Source organism: Myiozetetes cayanensis, unplaced genomic scaffold (assembly GCF_022539395.1).
Source record: "Myiozetetes cayanensis isolate MyiCay16 unplaced genomic scaffold, myiCay2020 scf16, whole genome shotgun sequence".
Lineage (NCBI taxonomy): Eukaryota > Metazoa > Chordata > Aves > Passeriformes > Tyrannidae > Myiozetetes > Myiozetetes cayanensis.
The window spans coordinates 10,391,216-10,407,752 of NW_026087270.1; the positions used below are offsets into that span (position 1 = coordinate 10,391,216).

The following is a 16,537-nucleotide window of genomic DNA, read 5'->3' on the forward strand; positions in this document are numbered from 1 at the left end:
CAATAAGGTGGTAGTAAAATTTCTGCACATGTACATGAAGTGGGGAAGGACAGAGCAGAGACAAAGCATGTGAAGCTCACGAAACTGTCTGACCTCTGGTTCATGATCAACCTGGAGCAAACCAGGTACAGGAATGAACCATCACAAAAGAGATAGTGGCAGAAACCCACATGAGAAGGTAAACTCAGATTTATTGCATAAATTAGATGAGGATATGAAGGAACAGAAATAGCACGTTGTGTTCTAAGGAACAGCAGCTGTTCTGTAGCAGTTGGGATCTTCCCTCAGTGAAGCCTCCACACTAAATTAGATGGATGTCAGGTTTACCCTGTACATTAGTTATTATTTTCCTCATCTTTTCAATCTGGCTCCTAGAAATCTTACCAGTCCTTTTGCCAGCTTGTTTCACTGCCCTACATATTTTTGCATATTTCTCCTCCAAGTATTCTCTGCAGGTTTAAACTCATCAGATCTTGTATTATCCTCCCTAACAAGTTGTAAAGTCAACTTGTAAATCCATCCCTGCCAAGACCAAACTCTTAACTTCAAACACGAGCTCTGTGGGTCTCACCTGCAGCCATGGATTCCTATCACACCTGGGATCACACTGCTCACCTTCAACCTGCTTTTCCAGAGCAGGCTGTGGAAATTTCCAGTCATCTTTGTGCACCACTGGAGTCTTAACAGGCAACTAAGAGACATTTCCTTCCTCCATTTCAATACTAGAAGGATCAATTCACACTTTAAAAAATAGGTAAATCTAAAACTTGTTCCCTTAGAAGGAAACTACAAACTTTGCATGGACAGAACGGTCAGGAAAAAAATCCTAACTGAAGGAAATAAGTTGAAATTCCCAAATTAACGTTTTTAATTAGACCCACTGAAAGCAGTGTTATTAAACCTATAAAATACAGCTTCTGAAAGACACCAAGTTGCCACATTTGTATTTTTCAGTGCTCAGTCCTTCCCTGCTACTGCATTTAGGTGTGGTTTTGCCTAAATTAACACTACACAGTTTCTAAATCTTTTGTATTAACTGCCATCTTAGGTTTCTTTTTAGCTCTTCACTTGCAAACATATTAAATAAAGATTAGCAGGGCCTGAGGCCTGAAAAATGGGGAAAAAAGTTCAATATAATTTTTTCCAAAGTTTTTGTTCTATATTCACTCATATTAAAATATACTTAAAGGAATACTGTTATAAAGTAAAATATTCAGAATCAGAGAACAAACCTCTCTGTTTGAACAGGGCCAGATTTTATAAGCACAGATTTATCACAGGATGTCTGATTCATTGCTCCAAATTTGGGTAAGAATTTAGAGTTAAATTATTAACAACACTGATAAGAATCAATTTAGTACCTTTTATAGCCTCTTCAAAAGAACAATGTTGGGCTGGGCTGGAGATTTCCTTCTTCACATTAACATTCAGAGTCCCAGCTGCCGAGACAAAACACATTGAGAACTTCCTATGTTAAATCAGCAAACATGCCAAAACCAAACAAAGCAAACCAAAACAGTTACTTATAGCTTAAAAAAATTCAGGTTCTTTGAAACCCACAAAACTTCGCCCTGTGTATTGTGATATAGATAGATAAATAAACAAGAATACGTGAGGTGGGCAAACTGCAGCTTTCCTCAGGATAAAGCCTGGTGGGATTTCTTGGTTTATTTGATGCACTGTATGGAATACGTCTATTTTTTTTCCTGTTCAGCTTCATTCTGATCCTTAAACTAGAAATGGATGCTGCTGTATATGAACAGCTGTCTCCAGGTAGCTGGAATTTGAGGTATTTACCACATAAATGAGAAAAGTAAAGCCTTCAGATGTTATTATTAACAGAGCAAACCTCCCATGAAGAGAAGTTTGGAAAGATCCAAGTTACTTAATGTTGCTGTGGTATGGATTAAACAGTGAAATCAGAACTGAGACAGTTCAGCAAGTGAAATGCCCACCCCTCCCCAGTGTGTGTGTCACACACCTGGATCTGGAGTGTAGGTAAAGGGCTGCACATCGTGAGATCTCCCAGCGTTGGTCACCACGTATATTCCCACAGAAACAGCTGAGGTTATTTGCTGGTCATGATATGGTGGCACCTTCACAATAAGGTGATTCTGCAAGGCAAACATCATTGGAAAAAAAATCACATTTTATTATTATTGACCTTCATTGTATTTACTTACATCAGAAGAGAGAAATAGGCTGATAAACCACCATAAAAAACAAAGGCATGGGGGGAAATGCGTGTGTGGGATCCTGCCTTTAGAGGTGGGATCAGGACGGCCCTTGTTTGACATCATCTGCATTTCATAATTCTCCAATTTCAGCCCAACAGTCCATAATGACTGCTGTCTTTAGTTGTGTCAAAAATAAATAAATATTCTGTAAAACATTTCACAGTGGAACGGAAATTCAGCCAGGTACAACGACTCCGGTGTACACAAAATCTATTTCCACTCCGTAGTAACTCAATGTGTCCTTAGGAAAACTGCTGGGAAAACCAAATTAGGCATTTTAATTCTATTGTATATAAGGGCAAAGACCTGTTCACCAACTGTGGTACCCAGCTTCTCAATGAGAAAGGGAACCACTATACTTGGGTAAAACCAAAATAATATTCTGCCAGACTCACTGTAAAACTTATGTGGACAAAAAGAATATTATTTCTAGAAATGCACAGCAAGAGGGAAAGGCTTTATTGATTTTTCTCTGGAAACAGAGTATTTTGTAATTAAAAATATTATGACAATATTAGCAATAGTAGCAACAATAAGAATTGTAATAATAACAATAGAGTACCTGATGAAATAATTCCATGTCTATTTCAGCTTCTGCCTTCCAAGAATTCTCATCTAAATGAAAATTAAAAAGCAGGATTTATTGCACATGCCATAGAGCAATTTATTTTTGTGCCTTTGATTCTGCTCCTCAGTTTGCTCTCCACGACTGAGCTTTACCAAGCAATGGAACCCCAACCCCAAGCTCTCCTCAGCACCCCAAGCCAGCACTGCTTTCACACTAACCAGAAACATTCTCTTGGAAAATCACTTTTGTTCCCTTTAGGAAGTTCTTGCCAATCAGAAAAACTTCTTCTTCACCCTTCACTGAACAGCTGTGGAGACTTTTCTTTAGGATCTCTGGAACTCCCGCTGGTTGAGCTGCAAGGGAAAAACAATTTGAAATCAAGAAAATATCAACATCCAAAAAACCCCTACTTTTACTTACAGGGTTATCAAGTAGAGAACAAAATAATTCCTGATCTTCCTCCTTCGCTATATCATCCATGACAAACTCTTCAGAAGATAATAATTTCTATTATTTCCTCACAAAAATCACACTTAGGTCAATGATTTGCTAATAATATTTTTCCTCCTGCCTTTATTAAATCTTCTAAATGAAACTTTCAGTGTTGGAGCCAAAGCTCAACAAGTGCTCAGAAGAGAAGAGAACGTGGTGCTGTAATTCCCTGGCATAGACAGAGATCAACAAAGGCCTCAGCCCTTGGCCACACCTGAAGCCCCCTGCAAATTCAGCCTTAAGATGATAAAAACTTAAGTTTTTTACAAAACCTTATTTTGTTCTGCCCTGTAAAAAAGGGGCAGAAGTGGTAATTGCCCTATTACCTGGGGGGGTTTTACACTTGGTTTTTTTCACATGACATACATCTTCTGGCTGGTGCAAGAACCCAGGGCTTGGGGTAACCTGGTCTAGTGGAAGGTGACCCTGTCCGTGGCAGGGGTTGGAACTGGATGAGCTTTAAGGTCCCTTCCAAATCCTTGCAAGGGTCCCATCCCTGCAGTTGGGGATTTTAGCAATTTATACCCAATAAATAAGCAAAGAGGATGTGGTTTACAGACATACATCACTGGACAGCTCTGTGCCAGCGACTCAGGTGACAATTTATGTAACACTTATCACCAACTGTCTTTGCTGCAAACCATTCCTACTCTTCTGAAAGCCTAAATCACGTAAGACCACACGTGTTAAATGAGCACTAAAGACAATTTTAACAGACATATATTTTAAAATAATGTGCTTTGACATACTTATTATAAAAAACCTGCAGTTTCTAACAAAGGTTCCCCAGCTCCCTTTCCCACTCCCCTTAAATCCCCAGGCACACGCTCATGCTCTGCACTTGCACGGCCCACTCTGAGCGTTTAATAAAAATATTCTCTGGCCTTACTACACAGCACAACATACATCCTGCACCACTCCAAATTATTTAATGACCTTTCAGAAAGGATTTCTCTACAACTCTCGCAGAGGGTTCCCAGGCAACCGTTACGCAACGACTGAATATGCTCAAGGCACATGAAAAGAGTAACTGGATTTAGGTTTGCTAACAAGTTAACAAAGCCTATTTAAAACACAGGCCTTAAATAAAGAGCCTGCAGCTACTTAAAGCCTTTTCTGTGGTTTCAGGAACGTTATTAGTTATGAAACACAACATAAACGGGCTCTGATGAGGGAAAATGCAAACCTTGTTGAGAAGGTACAGCACACATCTGCAGTGAGGTGTATGCAGCAAACAAACCTGGTGTAATGTGCTTGAGGAGATGATTTATATGAACAAATAACGTAATAAACAACATTATTCTATGCCATTTTGATCAGCCAGGACATACATGCTAGCACTACTGGGTTGGCCAAGGTCTACTGCAAGTCTTCATAACTTCAACATAAGCTATAATAGAAGCACAGAATCCTGGAAAGAGTCTCAGGACTTCCCCTCTCAACCCTCACACCATGATCAGCATTATCCACATATTCCCCAAAGACGCAAGTCTGACCAGAGTATTTTGCTCCTTTGCTTTTGGCTTCCAGCACATAAAATTCCTGGGCAATCCCTTAGCAACTTACACAATTGAGAAGATTTTCTTAGCGAGTGACCAAACCCCAGCTTGCCAAAAACTAAAACAATTTACTCTTTACTGGATCAAATACAGCTTTCTTCAGCTAAACAGCCTATTTTAAAATCGGTCTCTAAGTGTTTCACCTCAGACTCTCAGCTTCTGCTCACAACAGTAAGGTTTGAACTGTTTAAGAAAATGGCAGGGGTGTGGAACGAGATGAGCTTTAAGATCCCTTCACACCTAAACCACTCCAGGGTTCTGAGATTCCCTTTTCCTCATTGGTCAGTGGAACCTCCCCAGCCAAGGCAGCCAGCTGTGCTTGTGCTAAACAGAGCATTTTAATAAAGAGCTATAAAAAGTTTTGTTCTTGCACTGAACCAGAACAGATTCAGCCTCTGGCCCATCCAAGGACCACTCAGAAAGCCAGGCCCACTGACTTACTGCAAGTCTTTTCTAGCACTGAAAGCTGATGGATGAATGTGACATTATGGAAGAGATTAAAGGTTGTATCAAAAAGTCACTATTCAAAGCAACCATGACAAAAAATGTGAAATTTTAAGAGGTAAAAATTTATTTCATTGAAGAGCATAAATGTATAACTATTTTTAAATAGTGGTCAATAATTTTAACTAATACCTCACCCCAAATAAAAATCAATCTACATAATCTTAGCTAGCAATTCTGAAATAATCACTGATTAACATGGGGTATTCTTTCCCCCAAGGCATAAAATCACAGAACCATTTAGACTGGAAAAGAGCCCAAAGACCATCAAGTCCAACCTGTGCCCGATCCCCACCTTGTCACCCAGCCCAGAGCACTGAGTGCACGTCGTCATTCCCTGGACACCTCCAGGGATGGGGACTCCACCACCTCCCTGGGCAGCCCCTTCCAGTGTCTGACCACCCTCTTTCTGTGAAGAAATCACACTAAACCCCAGACTGCTCTAAAATCAGCGTTTTGGTTTGACACTCACTGCACAGAATGGGGGAAGAAGGCGTCTGCAGGGTCAGGGTGGAGCCGTCCTTGCGTGTGATGTTGACGCGAAAGACCAGCCGGGCGCGTGTGCTCTTCTTCTTGGACCCAGCAATTCCTATCCTGGCTTCAACATCAGCATTCCTCAGCTTCAGGATTCCCACACAATCAACCCTAACAACACAGAAGAGCACAGAGTTTAATAGTTTAGTAAGTTCAGTATCTTAAATAATCTTTCAAGGAGTTCCATAAGCCACCAAGTCAAAAGTCTTGAGGTAATTACTGAAATGTTATTAGATTATTTTTATTTACATTAAATCTCTCTGTGACCTTTCTCATTTTTCAATTCAACCCTGCATAATCTGGATGATGAATCATGGGAGAACAGCATATGAAAGCATGAATAAAATAGAAAATGCAATGTAATTCTGGTAAGCATTCGATTTAGAATCACAGCTCTTCATTCTTCCATCCCTAGGGCGAGATCTGGGTTTGTAGGATTATTGCTACAAAATATTCTGCATTCACTTAAAGAAAGCAGGAGTAGAAGAAAACTTACTGTAGTCACATTATTTTTTACGTTCAGTGGGGCTGGGAAGTGACAGATACGTCCTACCGTAAGTGTGGTCCTAGGGGAGACGTACAGGGCCAGGTGAGAGAGATGCAATGCTGGCTTTCAGAGACAAATGCTCCATGGAAAATTATTACAAGCAAAAAAAACAGCCAAAAAAAAAAAAAAAAAAACCACACCACAAAAAGAAAAAAAACCACACACAAAAAAAACCCCAAACCAAACCAAACCAAACCAAAAAAAAAACCAGAAACACAGCCTGATGTGTTGAAAAGAAGAATATTGTAATTTAATCGGGATTTTGGGCTCTATGTCCAAAAAGTACAGGGACCACATGATATCTGAGTACAAAAAAATTTCAAGCAAGAGCTCAGGAGCAGAGAGGAGGGGACAGTGTGGTTCAGACAATGCTACTAGCATGATCTTCAGCAGCACTGAAATACCAGCAAATTTTCTTTAGAGACACCAAGATATCATGAAAATCAACCCAGGCAAAATAATTCCAATTCCTTTTCCTGGTATTGCTTTACTTTATATGGTTGTGTTTGACCATCTTAAAGGTCTTTTCAAACCTTAACAATTTTATAATTCTATGATTAACACTTGAGGGCAGTTATAAAATTACTCTCTAAGAGGCAGTTTCAAACTTATAGGAATACATTTTTTACTAAAAGAGAATCAAACTGATTCAGTCTATCTGCAAACTGTATTATCCTGCTTAGGAAGCAGATACAGTAAACTGAATAAAGGTTTCTTCTCTTGATACAAGTTTCCAGGTGCAGAGTGGTAGCTTTTAATCACAGAGCCATTACAAAACAGACATTCTACTGACAAGAAGACTTTGGAAGATCACTGCCTTCCTGTATATTGATACACGTGAAAAGCTTCATAGGGAATCGCCTCTCTTAAGTGTCCTGCCTGTGAGATCGAAACCACGAAGGCAGATGAGTCCACTCTTCAAAACCTCCTGCTGTGACCCACTGCCACGAGCCCCTTCCCAGGGGCCACACACTGCCCTCATGCAGCTGTATCCTGGCTCCAAAGCCTCATCTGTGCTGGACCACACCAGCTCTGTCAGGACAGGCAGAACAAGCAAAGCAAGAGAGCAGAAAAGCCAGAGTTTTGCTTCGCTATCCACAACTCCCAGTTTTTTGGGCCCAGAATTCTCCATCCCTTTTCCGAGCAGCAGTTCTGTACTTGTTCAAAGCCAACCAACCAGCAGAACCAGTGATGGCTACAGTTCATCTAGTGCTTGGATAAGCACATTACTGATCAATCAAGGACATGAAAGCAACCTAACAAAGTTAACCGATAAAGTCTAAGGGAGAGCAGATGAAGCACAAAGTATAATAAACAGACTGAGAACGCGATTTAAAAGTTTTTTCCACGTGGCCTCACTCAGTGCCCAGAGTGTGTCAAGATGGTCACACTTTAACTACCAACTCATCCAACAGAAAAAGGAAACCTGTTCCCAAACCCAAGCTCACAAACGAAAATACTTATAAAAAAAGTTACTCACGCCAGTGTCATGTTGTTGCTTGGGTCCAGCCCGACCTCAATGACCGTGGTCCCCTCTATATCCACCTCCTTGCAGGGGGTGGTGTTTCTCCCAGTGACTCTGCAGGCCTGGTAGAACCCGTGCGGCTTCACGCGCCCGGAGTCGTTCCCCACGAACACCTGCAGCACCACCGGCTCGTTGTGACCCTCCAGCTGAAACAGGCCAGTGGTTCATTAACAGGGAGGGATTTCTTTAATTATTATTGTTAATATTTTGGTTTTAAACCACCTTGTATCCTATCTATCTTCAGGTAGAATTATCCCAGCTGCAACTCTCACGTCTCTTACAACCCCTCACTCTCACCCCAACCATGACTATTCCCCCATCCCTTGCCAGGATTCTCCGCTTCCCCCAGTGTATGTACATCCACCAGTCAGCCCAGAAACAAAACATTTGCTGGGGTTGCTTTCAAAGGTGACGAGAATTTGTTGGTCAATATGTGCATGCCCATTAACTACGGGCATTCCAGAATCCCACCTGCACATCAGATGCACCCTGAAATCCTTGTGAAACCAGATTAAAACTGTCCAACATTTGCAAAACCACCGGAAAACTCAGAACAGGATGAAGGGGAAGCAAAGTTAAGAATGGGATGATCCAACTGCACAAACTCAGCTTTCTCTCAGACACCAAAATGAAATCAAAAAGGGTAATTTCACATCTCCTACTTAAAGTTTATGAACAGTGTCAGAGTCTGCTGAAACACTTCATAAGTAAAAGCAGGTCAGACATTTTAACATCCTCCTGCAATCTCATTTGAAAGCCATAATTATTCCAGAACATGTTAGTGAAAAATACATTTATAAAATACATTCATGAAATATTTGTGTCCTTTCAGTGCTTTTTTTATTAGTGGGATTCCTCTGTGGTGCCACAGACTAAAAATACTCTGAGGTAAAAGAAGTTTTGAAGTAAATCTGGACATTGCATTTCAAAGGAACCTTTCCTTCTTTTTAGGAAATACTTAAGAAAAATATACTCCAAGTAAAAAGAAACTCTAGATTGCTGACAAATTCCCAGGCCAGAGATGGAACTCCTCTGTCAGACAATTCTAGGAGGAGATAAAATGACTATTTTAATGTTTCCACTTCGACACATTTGTTGCTTGAGGATTTCTACGTTACAGTGCTGTCTTTTGTCCCAGGCCTGGAAGTCGAGGCAATACCTGCAAGAAAGCAGCTCCATTTTTATTAGCAAGGAGATGCAAATGAGAGCAGAGTCCTCTGGAGGATCTCTTGGGGGATTAGTCCCTTAATACACTCTCAGAAAACACAGTTCTGCAGTTGTTAACAAGTTTGAATAAAGGAAAAAAAAAAAATCAGCAAACACTGATAAAATCATTGTCTGCTCCTCAAGTCCAGAAGGGGTAAACAGCAAATGTGAGTGTTACAGACAGGCAAAGCCAAAAGATCTCTGGAGGTGGCCCAGCACAGGCTCCCAAGAGAACCACAGGAACAGAAAAGGGCTCAACAGCTAGTCACTTGACTAAGGTTTGTTTAGACAATTTTAATGTTGCATATTGATTGTGGAACTCAAGTTCCGAGTTGTCAAGAACAGAGTTTTATTTCAGTGGCCGCAGAACTTGCTTCTCCCCCTCAGTCTGTGTAAGAGCGATGCACTGGAGCGGCTCCCAAACACCAGATCTCTGAACCACCACCGTTCACTATTCACCACACTATTCCTCCCCATCCTTAAACCCCATGAACAAAACAAAAAGCCCTCTTGTCCTTAACATATTTTTTTTCCCACTAGCTCAGATTTCCTGAAGACTCACTGACTCATCTGCCTGTGCAGCTCTGGCAGAGTTTTATCTGCAGGGTATGAACTCGTCTGCCTACTGGTAAAGCAAACTGGAACTTCCAGGAATTCAGCAACACGAGACTCTTCCAAACAGATTTTTCACTGATGGGTGCTAAAGGGTAACTGGGAAAGGAATTAAAAGGAAATTCAGATGAACAAAGGCCCATTAAGAAAATCCACATAAATGAGCACTAAATCCCCATAGCAACAGGCCAATATGAAAGGATTCTTTTCTTATGAAACTTTACTGGAGTTGTGCATTACTCAGGGGGACTGAGTGAAGGGCTGGTGGGGTTTCTAACACTGCTGAACACGACTTTGAAGATAACTCTACTTCTATATTCTGCCAGCAGTGGACAGCACAAATTTAAGGGCTGTATCACAAACAAACATTTCTTTGTGAACCTCGTAAATTAGTTTGGATTGAGAACTGCTTATCTATCACTGCCTTGACATAAAACTTCCCTCCTCCAGTAACTCCGTGATGCCAATAAGACTTTTTGTGACCTGCAAGAGGCCCAGTACAGTCTTTACAGCAGAGAGACTGCAAAGTCTATAACAGAGAGACTGGAGGCCTGCTTGAACTGAACCTGTTCCCATTCCATCGGAGTAGCCCTGGGAAGGGTGTCCCCAAGCCCTCAGCCTACCTTCACCGTGGGAAAGCCCTGCTGTGTCCGGTCCTTGACGGAGCCCCGGCTGCCCTCGGTCAGATAACGAGCCCTGTGCTGGGTCTCCGGCTGCACCACAATCTTCAGTTCCTTCCCCTCACTCTTAGTCGGATACTGACCACACAACATTGGGGTCTTCTTCCCTCCAGCTCCCTTCTGGTTCTCTGATGCTCTGGGAAGTCAAAGCAGACCATGAAGAAGACGTTAGAAACAGCTCCCCAATTAAAACAAACCAAATGACAGAAAAGCTAAAAAGACAAAAGACTGTGTATTAATGGATGGAAGATTTGTAGTTGAGAGCCAACTTTGGAATTCTCTTTTCGACAGTGAAGGAAACCTGCAGGATGAAGAGGAACGGTGCTTCCCTGCTCCTCCATCCAGAGCACATGGGAACTGCTTTTCAGAGAGCAAACATAAAGGAAGGGAAAAGTAATTAGCATTAAATGATGTTAATGAACAGAAGGCGGTTCATAACCTGCTTTTTCATAGTCTATGATACAGCTTGAACAAGCTGTTTCACTGCTGTAACACACGCACGCATGTACACACACGGAATGGATTTGAGGTTAAATGGCACTTCTTTAAACAGGAAAACAGCCTCATGCCTGTCTCCACTTGCACATCCATGCAAACTCCAACTCTGATTTCTGTCAAAACAGGTTGATAAATTTATGCGGTAACCCAATCAGTTATTGTAAAAGCTCTGACATAATTGCACTGAAGTTAAATCAGTGTATGCACAAGGCCTTTCATTCCAGGTGCATTTTATAGGACATCGTGTCTTGTGCTCAGTTCCATAATTAAAACCAGGATGAAGGAGTCCTCCAAAGTCTAGCAGTACATAAACCATCTTGTATTCCCTTATACCAGGATTTGGTCAGAACCTGAAGTCCAATAAACTCATTTCACACTAGGAAATGTGAACGTGCCACGGCACATGGCACAGGCAGGAAAAGGGCTCCATGATTTACGCAAATGTCATATTCATTTTACTACCAAAAAGGGGTTTCTAACAGCTAATGCCTGTGAAGAAAGCAGCTTTATATAACAGGTGTGAATTGCTTAAAAAACAAATCCTGTTTCAATGTGCAACTTACGGAAGTAATTTACTCAGGATTTTTCCCTTCTCAAACAGAGTGAAAAATGCTTCTTCTTTAAAATTATTTACTGGGAGCTTTGCCACTGCATGAGGTTCTCACTGACCTGGAGCTGGGGTAACCCAGTTCTCTTCCCAATGATTTACACTAACAAACAGGATCAGCACCTTTCCTAAAGCTCCTGCTGTGCAAGGACCAGCACATGGACACAGAATAGGCTTCCCAGTCACTCCCAGCCCTGCTCCTATGCCCTGGGGAAGGCTGAGCACATCCATGTCCCCCCCATTGCCCCACATCTCCTAACTCTGAAAGTCATGGAATTATAGAACAGTTTTGTTTGGAAAGGACCTTTAGACATCACCTAGTCAACACCCCACCATGGGCAGGGACACCTTCCACTATCCCAGGTTGCTCCAAGCCCTGTCCAACCTGGCCTTGGACACTTCCAGGGATGGGGCAGCCACAGCCTTTCTCAGCAACCTGTTCAGGGCCTCACCACACTCCTTGTAAATAAGTTCTTCCTTTTATCTACTCTAAATCAACCCTCTCTCAGTTCAAAACCATTACTCTTTGCCTACAGCAACAGGCCCTATTTGTCACATTCCTATTTCCACTGAGCCTTCCAAAACCTTCCAATACACACAACAAAGGGTTAAAACAGACAGAGCTGGGTGCTTTGGATGATTTCCATTCCCGTTTTTCTGTCCATGAAGGTTAACCACTTCAACTTAGATGGCCCAGTGAGCCTCCTCCTGCTCACCTAGCTGAGCCCAGCCACAGCCCTGGCTGCCCTCCAAACTCATCCTCAACCCACCGAAGAGAGGCAGGATCTAGATCAAAACTGGTGTAAATCCCTGTGAGATAATGAATACCATCCTCCAGTAAAACCATCTTCCTGCCAAGGAATCGTGATTACTCGGCTTGGTGCAGTCACACAGGTTGCTTGAAAAGATAAATATGCCGCGCAAAAACATACCTTCCTTTGGGAAAAGGGACAAAACTGTCCTTCAATGCAGCACCTGGAAAACCTGTGATACACTAAATAAGCTGCAATTAACACCACTGTACCCTTTGCTTCTGTACAAGCTAAGGGGAAACTCTAATGAAATTCAAGCTCATTAGACAATCAGTTTCTATCCTCTTGTCAGGACAACCCTCCAATGGACTAGTATTTACAAGGAATACATTTACCAATTTTCAGTCAATATATTTTCATTTTTATTACTCAGAATTTTAAAATAAACACCTCAGCTTCTCACAGGGAAAGTGAGAAAGAATGCTGGGCAGCCTCAGCCATGGCAACACCACTGCATCCTTCCAAATGCCAGGTCTGAGAGCCCGAGGACACCTCGGCACAGGGAACGCTCCATGGAAAACACCACAGGGATTGCTCACTCTGACCCTGTCACACATGGAAGTTCAGGCTATGTACACTAATAGAGAAGGCTGTGGTATAGTTGAGTTTTGAAGGGAAGCGTTGGAGAGCCAACCATCAAAATGAAATCCACCTTTACACTCAAAATGTCATGTTTTAGCAGAGTGACATTAACACTGTGGTCTCTCCAAGAGTACTTTACTCATAAATCCCAATTACCTTAACTGTCAACATACTGGTTTATATATTATCATATTTAAGCAAAGAGATTCTCCCCACAATTATTTTAAAGTCTTTCCTCTAGAAAATTAATCACTACTTTCAATCAGATTAGCTGAACCTGAGAGCCATTTAAAGCCTTCACCAGGGCTACTCAGTGGTCTTTCTTCTCAGATTACAAGGATACATAATTTATACATCCTTTTAATTCAGTTTATCCACACTGCTAATATTCACAGCTGTACAAAACATTTCATACACACACATTTATTGATTTATCTGTTACCAAATAATGTCTCCTCTAATCTAGCACTTCTCTTTTTTTGTAGGAAAATATGTATAACTGGCAAATCCCAAGGCCATCGGAACAGATCTCCAGACTTGAGTTTGGCCTGGTCCTGCCCTGCCCTCGGGGCTGTTCCCAGGGCAGAGCTGAAAGCGAAAGTGAGACCAAGCGCATCGGAAACCTGAGTCCCTGCCCTAAATCACCATCAATTCATCCCTTCTAAAAAGGCCTTCACAAACTCCAAGTTTCCACAGGAATATATTCTTTCTCTTCCTGGCCTTGAAAGACAACTGCGTAGAAGTCTCTTTAGAGGCAAATGCCATTTCCATTCCCCACGGAACACAGCTGCTCTCCTTGCTCTGTTCTGAAAGCCAAAAGTAGCTGAACTCCCTTGGCCCAACTCCACCAGGCTGGGAAGTTTAAACCCCCCTGCCACTATGGTGACCCAGATTTGCAATGCCAAATCTCCATATTCCAATGGCAAAATCAAGGTTTCTAAGATCCTGGCCACTTCCTACCCCAGAGCATTCATTTCAAGGAACAATTCGGTTACCTAAGAGTTCTCCTGCAGTTGAGTCTGGCCTGTGTAGGGAAAAGAAGTCTGCTTTCTGCCCTGGGTGAGCAATGAACACCCCTGGGGCTTTCAGGGATGTTACAGACTTGTTCTGTTTTTAGACTGAGATCTCATGTATCATTCCAGAGTTTACTAAATCTCCCTTTTCTGCCCTGAAATCACATTTGCAATAGCACAGCTCTTGCTTTTCCATAAAGCTTTTCTCTCTGTAAGGGAGAGCCTGGTCCCTGGGAGCTGAGGGAGGCATTTTCCTCATTCCAAGCTTCCTGGGCTCTACCAGGTACTAATATTTTGTTTTATTATCATCTATTTTGGTCGGTGAAAATCAGAGCAACCAAGGATAGAGCGGTGCCTGTGTGGAGACCCCAGAAAACCCCAAGCAGAGCCAATGTTCTCATCCAGCTCTACTCCTCCTGCTGAGCCTGGGGAAGCACCAGCACACTCAGGAAAGGTTCTTGGAATTGCTTTCTCACAGTGAAATTTTAAGTATGGAACTGCACTGACCCTGGGAACACAGACTCCAGGCTCTTTCCCTTTGGAATGTGAGAAGTTCATCATCTTTGCCATCAGTCAAATTTTAATATTCCCCGTTGCTGTGATGAACATCAGAATGTACTGCAAGCACAGACATAAAAGTAAAAACAAAATACACTCCTGCCCCCAAAAAAGCATAAAATAAAAGAGCCAAAGCTATCCATTTGACCATCTTTAAAGTGCTAAAGAAGCAACAAGCTAAAAAAATAAAATAAAAAGAAGAAATGTATCAGCACACTCTTGCAAACTGATGGATTTTTCCTCTTTAAGCAGCTACTGAAATGCATTTAGTGAACAGTGTGAAGTGGGAGATGAGAGGCCACCACCCAGGTGTGCCCACGCAGACACATGCACACGACCCAGAAGCACAGAGAGAAACAGGATTAGAGATTTATTTCTGAAAAAATCAAATACAGAAGTGAATTCACAAGGCAAAACCAAAACCTGGTTCCCCATATTTGTCTTAACATTTCATTAAAAAGTAAAGCACATGTTAATTTAAATTATGAGAAATCCTAATGAGCCATTAACCATTAACTTCTATCTACTCCCATCCCTCTCTCTATTTGATAAATAAAGAGACAAACAGAAGCAGGTGAAGTGTACAGACTGAAATCCTCACATAAAATCCTGCAAAAAAGCATTCATATTTAGGGTGTGCTCACTCCACTCTGCCTTTTTTTTTTAAATACATTTTCACTGTTATTTTATGAATGGAATTGTGTGGCCTTTCAGGAATTTCACTTTAAGAACACAGATGAGCTCATCAGTGCTGCGTTTAATTGCTGCAGGTATGTTTAGCTTTATCTTCTAAATAAAGATTAACAAGTCTAATGAGAACTTAGCACAGAATTAAGGAATGGTTTGGGTTGGAAGGAACTTTAAAGAGATCCAGTTCCACCCCCCTGCCATGGGCAGGGACACCTTCCACTAGACCATGTTGCTCAACGCCCCATCCAACCTGGCCTTGGACACTTCCAGGGGTGGGGCAGCCACAGTTTTGAGGTGAAAGAAGAACTTCTGTTGGGCTAGGCCACGGCAGGGACAGCAGAGAAGGGAGGGGGTTTATGTGAGAACCTGAGCAGAACACTGGTCAGGGCACGAGGAGACTTTTATTAGTTTGGGTTTACATATGGAGATAAAACTGTTTTCCTTAAAAAAAAAACAAAACAAAAAAAAGCAGATACCAACCCATTTCCTGCTTTTGAGTTGCCTTTGCTGTCCGTGCTGAGCTGAGAAAGGACATAGTGAGGCGCTTTGGCACTGTCGGCATCAAAGATATCCATGTTGGACTCTTCACAATCTCGGCGTTTGATCCCTGGCCTCTGCTTTGGGTTTCGTTTGCGCGATTTACGTGGCACCTCAGTGTTATCATTGTAGGAACTGGTACTCATGTTACTGAAGTTGGAGGGTGAATCCTCCATCCACATACTGCAGCTCTGTTCTGACTCCAGCGCACAGCCCTCATCCTGGCAGGACATCCGACTGTTGTCCAGCAGGTCCTCGGGTGGTGGCGAGATGTACAGGACTGTGTGGCGCCGCGGCGTTGACTGGTGCTGCTGGGCTGTGTTACTGGTTATCTGCTGGTCACTTACCCCTCGGGTACTTACCCCCACGGCTGAGGAGCAGCTCTCCACTTGCATAGCCTTGCTGTCGGTGACTGAGGTAGAGTAAATGGTAGGACTGGAAGAGGTGGTAAAGGAGCTGCAAGCACCGCCCATGGAGGAAGAGGAAGGAGCTGAAGAAGCATCTGCGGTGTACAATTCACAAGTAAATACCGGAGCCGCGGCGGGGGCTGTGCTGGCTATAGCAGTCCCAGAGAAATCAAGGTGATTTAGGAACCGATTGCTTTCCCCCAAGAAATGTTTGGAATTTGGTTACGTTTTAGAATGGAGGTGCTTAAAGCAACACGGCCTAGCCAATGCTTTGGAAATGTCCAAACGAGTCTTAGCATGATCCACTGTCATCAAATTTTTTATGACTTAATGTTAATTCATACAAATGGCTGCGAGTAAACAGAGCTT

At 42.3% G+C, this 16,537-nt stretch overlaps 1 protein-coding gene across 7 annotated transcripts in view; it reads right to left on the reverse strand.

The window, feature by feature from the left end:
- NFAT5 (nuclear factor of activated T cells 5) overlaps positions 1 to 16,537 on the reverse strand; it is a 58,445-nt gene that overhangs the window by 11,767 nt on the left and 30,141 nt on the right. For 5 of the 7 annotated variants that reach the window (XM_050311188.1, XM_050311191.1, XM_050311189.1 and 2 more), the window contains exons 3-10: positions 15,705 to 16,263; positions 10,408 to 10,600; positions 7,922 to 8,112; positions 5,833 to 6,005; positions 3,024 to 3,158; positions 2,800 to 2,852; positions 1,982 to 2,114; positions 1,362 to 1,439 (exon numbers count right to left, since the gene is read on the reverse strand). In XM_050311188.1, coding sequence (XP_050167145.1) covers positions 1,362 to 1,439; positions 1,982 to 2,114; positions 2,800 to 2,852; positions 3,024 to 3,158; positions 5,833 to 6,005; positions 7,922 to 8,112; positions 10,408 to 10,600; positions 15,705 to 16,263 — 1,515 coding nt within the window. The remainder of the gene's footprint in view (positions 1 to 1,361; positions 1,440 to 1,981; positions 2,115 to 2,799; positions 2,853 to 3,023; positions 3,159 to 5,832; positions 6,006 to 7,921; positions 8,113 to 10,407; positions 10,601 to 15,704; positions 16,264 to 16,537) is intronic. The other 2 variants (XM_050311193.1, XM_050311194.1) reach the window with 1 other exon arrangement.